Source organism: Mchenga conophoros, linkage group LG12 (genome assembly GCF_057382185.1).
Source record: "Mchenga conophoros isolate Kocher_MC1m ecotype Shallow Benthic linkage group LG12, M_conophoros_male_GT1.1, whole genome shotgun sequence".
Classification (NCBI taxonomy): Eukaryota; Metazoa; Chordata; class Actinopteri; order Cichliformes; family Cichlidae; genus Mchenga; species Mchenga conophoros.
In genome coordinates, this window is record NC_140537.1 from 11,784,725 (window position 1) to 11,794,095 (window position 9,371).

The 9,371-nt window shown below is 41.6% G+C and overlaps 1 protein-coding gene across 2 annotated transcripts; it reads right to left on the reverse strand.

Annotated features, from left to right (window-relative positions):
• Nucleotides 1-553: 553 nt before the first annotated feature.
• On the reverse strand, nucleotides 554-8,877 carry anapc5 (anaphase promoting complex subunit 5). 2 transcript variants are annotated; one of them, XM_085293694.1, is made up of 17 exons: nucleotides 8,266-8,877; nucleotides 8,096-8,175; nucleotides 7,200-7,309; nucleotides 6,850-7,087; nucleotides 6,692-6,758; nucleotides 5,646-5,747; nucleotides 5,353-5,543; nucleotides 5,174-5,255; nucleotides 4,987-5,079; nucleotides 4,580-4,761; nucleotides 4,177-4,312; nucleotides 3,949-4,023; nucleotides 1,910-2,031; nucleotides 1,705-1,812; nucleotides 1,319-1,466; nucleotides 1,042-1,204; nucleotides 554-934 (listed from the first exon to the last, which is right to left on the reverse strand). In XM_085293694.1, exons 1-17 carry the CDS (start codon nucleotides 8,461-8,463, stop codon nucleotides 711-713), a joined length of 2,319 nt encoding a protein of 772 aa, XP_085149820.1. In that variant the 5' UTR covers nucleotides 8,464-8,877; the 3' UTR covers nucleotides 554-710. The 2 variants fall into 2 exon arrangements, with proteins under 2 accessions (XP_085149820.1, XP_085149821.1); XM_085293695.1 differs by having other exon boundaries at nucleotides 554-931; nucleotides 8,266-8,873.
• Between the last annotated feature and the right edge of the window lie 494 nt (nucleotides 8,878-9,371).

The window sequence follows — 9,371 nt, forward strand, 5'->3', positions numbered from 1 at the left end:
TTTTCCTTAAGGAAGCACATGACACAATGAATGTATTACGCATCAGGCAGAACACATTAAATAATTTCCCCCAGGGATCAATAAAGTATTCTGTTTCTGATAAATCAACATAACTGCTGCAAACAATTCAGAAAAATGTGCCATTTATATACACAGTGTTGATATGATTTCCTAATATGGCCTTTGGCTTCATCAGTATTCCTCCTGCAAAATCAGGATCATCCACACTAGTGAATGCATTAATCTCGTCGCCAACTCTGATATTACCCTCATTCATCAAAACGCAGCGGGTGCATCGGGACGCCACGTGTCGGCTTTTGATCTAAACTTTTGACTTTTCTTTCTTTTCTTTTTAAACCTACACAGGTGCGTGACATGTACTTCTGTCAGACTAACTTGCTATGGTGGAAGGCATTAAAGCACATGTTATATTTAGGACCATCATTCAAATTCGCATATATCTGTAAGTAAACACACAATGGACACGTTCTTCTTGTACTGGAAACTCATTTTAATTCATGGCTGCTGTCATGTTACATTTTTAGTTATCATCCTGTTACTCCGTGCAAAATGTTTCACAAACACCTCTCTTTCAACACAGCCACAAATGAAATGTTTTAGTCTAGAAAACAGGACAGAGCCTCGGCACCATCTAGTGGTGAGTTGCAGTGATTCAGTTCAGTTTTTGTTGATGGGGCAGTGGGAGCAGTTTAGAGCCGCATGGAGACCGGCGGTGCTGGCGATTGCAGCTCCTGGTCCAATAGCCGGAAGAGCATGGCACTTTTGTTGCTCTCCAAGATTTGTCCCAGAGAGCGGTGGAGTTGAGCCTGCAGATAGTGCACGTCCCGCAGCCGCTCCTTACAGTTCAGCTGGGAGAAATAGGCGGCGGCCTCGTTTAGCGTGTCGAGAGCCGAAGCTGCTAAACACAAATCTGCTGGGACATAAACAGCAGTATGCAAATGTAGATGAAAACCATGCAGCATTATGAGCAGAGGACCAATATATGTGGTGAGGTGGTGTGTCAGGGGAGCAAACTGTTACCTGCTTGCCCTTGTCTGTTTGGCTTGAACCCAGCCACTGCCATCTGACAGCGGGCTGCCAGCAGCATGGCACGACCTTTGTCCATGACTGCTCTGTGGGCCAGAATAGGCTCGATGGCTTCATGCAGCACATTCAGAGCTTGCTCAGGAACCCCCAACATCAGCTGCAGAAACGAGAGACAACAAATGCAATAAATAAACCATGTGGGGGATTTTTGCATAAACGCAAGCTGGTATTTGCACAGCTAAGTGAAGTCTCTTTTAATGCTGCAGCTGACCTGAGTGAAGGCCAGGTGAAGGATGGTTTCCGAGGCCAGTGACTGGAGGTGGTGCTGTCTAGCCAGAGCCAAGGCCTGCAGGAGGACAGGAAGAGCTGTGGAGAAGCCAGACGACTCCCAGTGGAGCTCAGCAGTGGACAGCATCACTCTGAAAGAGACATAAAATGACTTTGTGTGATCTCTGAAGCATAAAGGTCAAAATACATTTATGTTGGGATCTTTATATCTTACAGGAGAACAGTTAAGACTTGCAACGGTGATGTATAGTTTGAACTTAATTCCTTTTAAACAAGTTTGATTGGACAAATAAAAATAAATGATAGTAGAATAAGTGCATTTACTCAAATTGAATGGAGCCGTAACGGTATGAGAAAACCGGGTCCTACCTGATAACCATCTCTGTACACTTAGCCTTCTCACAGCGAGCCTGCAGCTGCTGTAAGATGTGGTATGCTTCAGTGTTGCGGTTGAGAGCCTTCAGAACTTGAGCTTTCCTGTCACAGAGCACACAGTTATTGTGCAGCTCAAATAAAAAGTGTATAGGGCAGCATATGTTATAAGAAGGCCTGCAGATTCACTTATTTGAGTTACCTGTAAAGACCCTCTGTCTGATTTAATGCAGCGATAGCTGTGACTAGAGGCTCTGCCAAGTGATATTTCCCTTCATTCATATGTCTCTCAAACTGGATTTTCAGATCACACAGCATCCAGAGCTGCATTTGGGACACAGAAAAGTAATTTCATTACAGTGAAATTATACCATGAATTACAGAATAAATGAACTCTGTAATGTTTGTTTTACTAATTCTACACAGCCCAAGAAAGATTAAGTAAAACACTTGATCATTAGACTACAACATATAGTTAAACTTTGGGGATCAATCTGTCCAGTTAGGAAGCACACACCTTTGTGAATTCATTTCACCTGCTTTGGTGCAAATGAAAGAGGACTAGAGAGGAAACAATAAGACAACCTCCAAAAAGTGAATGCTGGGCAAACACCAATGAATGGGAACTGGCAGGTCTGCTACTGGCACCCAGTTCTGTTCACAGATGAGATGAGGTTCACACCGAGTAATGTGTCAGACATGGAAAAGTCTGAAACACTGTGGTAAATGTTTCGATGCCTACAACATAATCTGAGAAGATAACAGGATAACAGTAACAGACAAGTCAGTTCCTGTTTACTCCGGCGAATACCAACTGAGCTGCATCGTTCTGGGCTGTGAGCACAAAGGACGTCAGGCCCTCAATCCACCCTCATGAAGTCCATTTGTGTCTGGTCAGAAACATGTGTGAAACATTGGTCCTGCTGCTGGGCTCATGCCTTTCTACCGCCCTGATCTACACTGCACTCCTAAACTCTGCAAATTGGGTTGTACCATCCTGGAGGAGCTAGACTACTTTTGCAACCTCAATGGACTGCGGGTATTGTGCCATGCTACTAACAGTGACAAGAAAAACAAAGCAAAGCTATAGAGGGGGGGGGGGGAGAAAAAAAAATCCCACAAGAGGGAGAAAGAGAAAGCAATGGCCTGGGGCCACAACCGGCTAAACCATTCCCTTTTTGGGAATTCTTGCCTTTCCACTGCACCTGTTGCCACTTTCATTTTTACCAAAGCAGGTAAAGCGGGTTTGCACTGCTTTATTCTTCTTAACTGGACACACTGAAACCCCTGACGTATAAATTATTTTGTGTTTTACTGATGATTATTAGGTGTTACTTTAATATTTTGGTAGTGTATTACATCTAAGTCAAAACAACGTGTACAATTCTGAAACAATTCTGAAAGTGACACACATGGTAATTAGTTTGCTATTTGACACAAGGAAGCAAAATATAATTATCACAGGGAAAACAATCCTCCACATGAACCACTGTTAAAAATCAGAGTAACTACATCTGCCTCTCCACTTTAGGCTAGACTCAAATTATTAATGCGGGTTGGTGAAGTTCATCCAACTTTAAATCTCATATTTAATGGTAAAGCTGAGAAGCTGAAAGAACATAATCATTTCCCTTTTTTGTTTCCAAAGCACAGACTACATAAAAAAGATGGAGGTAGTCACCATAACACCATCATAAACCAGACGTGACAAGTGACTGAGAAATCAAAGAACACTGCAGGCACCTAACACGAGGAAGCCCACCCTAAAGCATACTCAGCTTTATCACCCTCTCTTACACTAAAGGGGATAAACTGCAAGGAAATCTCATTATATTGAGAAAGACTTGAAACTGGCAAATGCATTCTATAAACAAACCATGATAGTGTTTAATGAAGTCACAGATCAAGTGAGCCAAAGAGATATTTTCCCCACAGATATAAATACAATCCCACCCCACCCCCCCCCCCCCCCAGAAGTCGCCACCTCCTGTGGGCTCATTTGAAAGAATACAGGCATTTTTCTGCCCATGTCCACCTTTCACGTACAACCTTTTATGTACAAAGTAGCGAGTAAACGTGTGATACGTGTCAGTTATTTTCGAGAATATAAAAATATCTAACAAGGCTTTGGAACAAGTTTTTCTGGGTCTGAAAACTTAAAACTCTTATTTTTCGACTTTGTCCTCTTTGTAGTTACTGCACTGATACGCTGAGAAGCACAGTGTGTTTCAGAAAATGTACCTTGGCATGCTGTGTGTGAGGAGGAAACTGTTCTTTCAGATGCAGAATAATCTCTGAAACGACACCGTACAGGCCCTGCAACACAAGCAGAGGTAGATGGGATCGTGAGTTACGTTTTGAACTACAGCCAAGAACACGAAAGCAGACCTGGTCAATTTTTCTTTAATGTCTAAGATACGCAACAGCAGGGCAGACAGCAGGCAGACTAGATGAAATCAAACACGTTACCTGCTCAGCGTGTAGCTCGGCCAGGTGACAGAGGACCACAGCGAAGCCCTCTGTGTTGTTCTGCTGGACCCCGAAGTTAACTGGCTCAAGACTGCTCATGTTGAGAAGCAGCTGGGCCTGCTGCAGAGACATCGTGCTGCAGGAGACACAGGAGGCCACATTAATTACTTACAAAAAAACCCACGTTTTTCTGCACTTGAAAAGTCGAACTTGTGTGGGAGATGTCTGGCTGTCCATGCTATTGCTATTAATGCTATTAATCCATGCGTACAACATCAGGCATTTCAGCCACTTCACTGATTTGATTTGATATGAATGGTTAAGAAGCTGCAGTGTTAGTATGCAGTCAAAAGTGAGCAGAAGTGGCAACTGTGTGTTACGGTGGCAGAGTGAAGAGCCTGACCTCTTTCCATACATCCTCCATATGGAAGTCGTCTGAGCCAGGCTGATCTCGATCAGCTCCGACAGACTGTGCTTCCAGTGAAGAATGTCTGTGTCCTTCAGGGCATCCATCAGCTTGTGTGCCGTTTTACCCTGTGTTGCCCCCTGCTGGACCAATGACTGAATGCCCAGAGATGCCAAATACTGTAAATGGAGAGGATTAATAACATTTTAAAATCTAATAATAAGTCAATTTCAGTGAGCAAATATAATATTTTGCTGCTCGTATGTTATCCAATTATTTTCTGCATAGCATTCTCCGAGAAATTTACATGCTTATGAAAATTGGGCCAAAGAAATTTACAAATAATAAAGATCCAAATCACTTTAATAGAGGAATTCATATGTGACACCTCATGTTGCACTCACTGGCAGGCAGAAATGGGCAGCCATTTTTACTGAATCCTCGGTTAGCACAGTGCTGTCAGAACCCTTCATCTGTTCCAGTGTGTAGAGCCAACTCTGATGGAGGAGAGCGTGTTAGATTCAGACGTAATTAACAATCCATCATGGCACAACCACTGAAGTGAAGATAATGAAGTGGGAACTGTTGTACCAGACAGTGCTGCAAGCACACATGATCATTGGACTCCTGGGCAATCCGGATAGCCTCCTGTAGAGCCAGATCAGCCTGTTGACTAACAGGAGAGAAAAGGGAAAAAATCTCTTTTTTATTCTTTTCTATGGAACTTGTCCACGTACTTGGACTCCTCCAACTCCTCCATTAGTACTCACTAATGGCCAAAGCGACAGTGCAAGCTTGCCAAGTTAAGAGCAGCGTAGCGGAGACTTCGACCATAGCCCTCGTCCCCATTGCTCTTTCCGTCATTTCCAGACAAGATGAGTCGATCAAAATAATGCAAGAGACTGTGGGCTGACAGGAAGATGTCCTGGACTCTCATGCTGTTCAAGTAGTTCAGATAATGCTGAGGAGCGAGAGAGAGAGAAAAGAGAGCTAATGAAGGAGACACCAACCCGCTGACTGATCTGTTTATATAGTAAGGAAAAGTTAAGGAGATGAACTTTACCGCTTCAGCAAAGTCAGGATTAAACTTCAGCATGTTGTTGAGCTCTTCCTGCAGAGCAGCAGGCTTTAGAGCTTTATTCTCATCATTCTTGAGTAGGTATGCCTGCAGAAAGTTTAAACATGGTGTCTGTAAATACTATAACTGAATTTTTAAAATGTATTTATTTCATTAAATTTGTTGATATGAAGACTCTAAAGCTGTATACACATTGGTAGCAGATTGCAGCGATGATGAGACCACAGAAAGTGAACGATGCTTGACGACTTAAAGTAATCGTGGTTGAAAAATCAGAATCAGAAAGGGTTTTATTGCCAAATGTTGAGTGGGTTTACAACATTAGGAAATTGCTGCGGTGCTTCAGTGCAAACATACTGTTATAAATTAAGCTTAAATAGACATGAAAATAAAAATGAGAATATGCTGATATGCTGGTAACGTGAAGTGGGTGGAGCCCACAATAAACTATTCTCACCTACCAGACGACTACCAATGACAGTGAAGAATACTGTTGATTGATATATGACCTGCTAGCAAATACATTAAAGCGTCACCTATGCAACTGGAACTTGGACTGTGTGCAAGTAACCAGCAATCATGTTCAAGGAAATGTGCAAATAGCTTCCAGTATGTACAAAGGTTTAGAGTCCCACCTTAAAGTGGACATGAAACACTGCATGTCTTAACTAATTTGCACCATGGAGCCCTGCTCTAAAAAAACTATCATAGCTTTAACTTTGTTTTTAAGAGCATGCTTAGCGCCATCTAGTGCCAGTGCAGAACATGACATCACTGGCTTGGTTGATTGCTGCTAAGAGATTTAGATTAGTTTATGCTAGCTACAAACATAAATCAGCAAATCAACACATCCAAGCATGACTAACAGGTGGATTTTCCTGTTTCAGCCAAACAAAAAAAAGTAACTTTCAACAGTTATTTCTCAAATTTGGCTTCACAGACAGAGCTAAATCTAATGCAGTTTTTAGAGTAGGGCTTAATTTAGCGTTCATACATGTAGTGTTTCATGTCCACTTATAATCAACACTCACCTGTCTAGCAAGAAAGTACTCTGCTTGTTTTTGTGAGAGGGGACCTCTGCTTGGAGTATTGTCACTTCTGCAACACAAATTAGGAGGTGGCGCCAATCAAAAACAACAATGGCAAAATATTTCAGGTCAGCTGAAACACTGGTGCATATTTCACTCACTGAAGCTCTGACTCGTGCAGTGGAGTGTCCAGCTCCTCCTTGTCCACTCTGTCACCTACAGTATCCTCAATGCTGGTCAGGTCCATCTCCGAGTCGTCTGCGACCAAGGCCGGCACCTGGCCGTCCATAGGCTTGGCATAGTGACTGTGGTAGTAGTGCTGCAGGGATTTGTACAGCTTGTAAACCTGACTGAAAGAAAGCTTGTTGTAGGCCAGAAGCATGTGTCGCATAAAAAGACCTGAAAAGGGGTGAAAATATTGTTTAATACAATACTTTTCAATTTTAACAATTCTCAAATCAGACTTCCACTGAGTTATAATCAGGACTGCAATAAGGTGCAAATTACTCACCTACTACACTGGTTTTGTAAGCTTCGGTATCAAAAGCTGTGAATGGAGTGGGAAGAGTAGAAAAGAAGTACTCCATGTCTTTCAGCTCTCCATCTGCCATTTCATGGAGCCTTTAAAGGAGAAACAACACCGTGATTGACTACAACATCAACATTTAAACGTTATTGTGTTTTAATATTACACCAAGGGAAGTGAAATCTAAGGCCTAGGGACCAGAATTTAAATGGCAAAGACTGCAGTCCAGCCCAATGGATGGCTTTGGAATATGTGAAAGAGGGCACAAATTTGGGACTTTTAACTGTATTTTTCTAATTTTTATAGCTTTTCCTACAGATAAAAAACCTCAGCAATGGCCTTTCATATTAAACCAAAAGTAATGATATAACAGATAAAGAGAAAAAAATCCTGTTTATTTCATTATCCACTTTTGAATATTTTCTTTCTTTCTTTTGTATTTCCTACAATGAGCCACAATAAAAATGATTTTTTCTATGGCTTAACAAATCCTCTCTTTTGTATATTTACAAGACCATCTGGTCAATGAGCTACCAGGCCTTATTCTTCCACTTTACAGATTTATTTCTTGCAATTAAAGCCAACAGAATTGTGCTTACAGATTTCTTTTAATTTAATAGAACATTCCTAAATCATGTTGAAAAATTGAGCGCTACTGCTAAAATTGCTCTTCTTTCCTTATAGTGAGATATATCGGGGATAAAAATTCCGTTAAACTTCTTTACACTGCCCACTTAGATCAAAATTAGCTAATATATGACCAACACTACAAATTGAGTTGGACACTGGCGTGTAGATTTTTCCATGTGAACTTAAAGCATCGTCTTTTTTCTTTCACAAATGGTAGAATGAAATCAAATGGGATAAAAATCGATTTCTACCTCAGTTTGACAGCATATGCAGTCTGTGGACAACACTCCTCCACAGTCTTGAGGAACTGGCCGAGAGTCAGGTCTGGACCCTGGTAGATCACAGTGAGCCAAGGTAAACAATGCAACAAGGTGGATAGGTTCAAGGGTAGTTTTAGTTTCCGACATTCATAAAAACCAACCTGCTGTAGAGGGAGGATGAGCTTGTTAAGTCGCCTTCTCTCTGGCAGTGTTATCTTGGAGGCAGTCATTTCATACAGCAACGCTAACACGGAGATTTTATACGGAGTCACCCAGTCTTTAATGCCAAACACGTTAGCATGGACGACCCCGTTCGTCATCATGGGATTAAAATACAAACTTTCGTGCACACTCGCCATCTTCAAAGCGTTCACATCGATTCTGACGTGCGCTCGGTCAGCATTTAACAGAGAGGAATTTTAACGACAGTCGGCAGCTGCACATCACAGCGGCGGTGACTAGCTAGTTAGCCAGCAACCGGGCGTACTGAGTTAATGTAACGCTAGCTAAGTCGTTTGAAAAGTAAAAATACATCAGAGCGTATGCACGGCTAGCCTGCAGATGTTTTGTCTTATGAGTAAATTTGGCGTATTTTAAACGTGTTAAAAATATTTTCCCTCTCTGCTTTCAAACCGCCCTCCTTCTGTCGCCTTAAAAATACGTCATAGAAACTGCATTTTTTTTTTTACATAAAACTTTATTTTCATGTTTCAAGGAAGGCTATGGCGGCAGTGACAAAACGGGAAATAATGGCGTTAAAGGAACAACTCTGAGCACAGACAACAATACACATACGCGCATACGTGGTGCCGTTTGATTTTTGCAGCTATTCTCGTAACTGTAGCCTGAAGGACATCTTCGCTTTCACAGTCACCTGAAGGGATCATTATGACTCTACACTGCCCCCTGTGGTAACAATATGCATCTTTTTTCATATGTTATAGGGTCTTGGTAGTTGAATTCGGATCCCCGGGGCTAAGAAAAACTTTTCAAAGTGAAATATGGAATATTATAGTATTTTAAATTTGAATTAAGTCTTGGGAATTCTGCCAAAGGCGACAGGAGTGACTACACACAAAAACACAAAGAAGTCAAATTCAAATAGGGGAGGTGTGTGACATATACTGCTTTACCGTTAAAGAGGATACATTATGTCAGATACTTTCTCTGTACATTAAAAAAAACATATTAAATTTAGTCACAGATTTCCAGTCTGACTATAGTACTGAACAAAAATGCTCATTTGTTTATATTTGGCTAGCAAGGA

Bases quoted from the DNA above. Each gene is read 5' to 3' on its own strand.
- anapc5 (XM_085293694.1), bottom strand. From the start codon at position 8,463: ATGGCGAGTGTGCACGAAAGTTTGTATTTTAATCCCATGATGACGAAC. The intron at 7,088-7,199 runs GTGAGTAATTTG...ACCCCTTTTCAG, and splicing joins TTACAAAACCAGTGTAGTAG to GTCTTTTTATGCGACACATG. The intron at 4,762-4,986 runs GTGAGTGCAACA...CTCCATTTACAG, and splicing joins CTGCCCATTTCTGCCTGCCA to TATTTGGCATCTCTGGGCAT.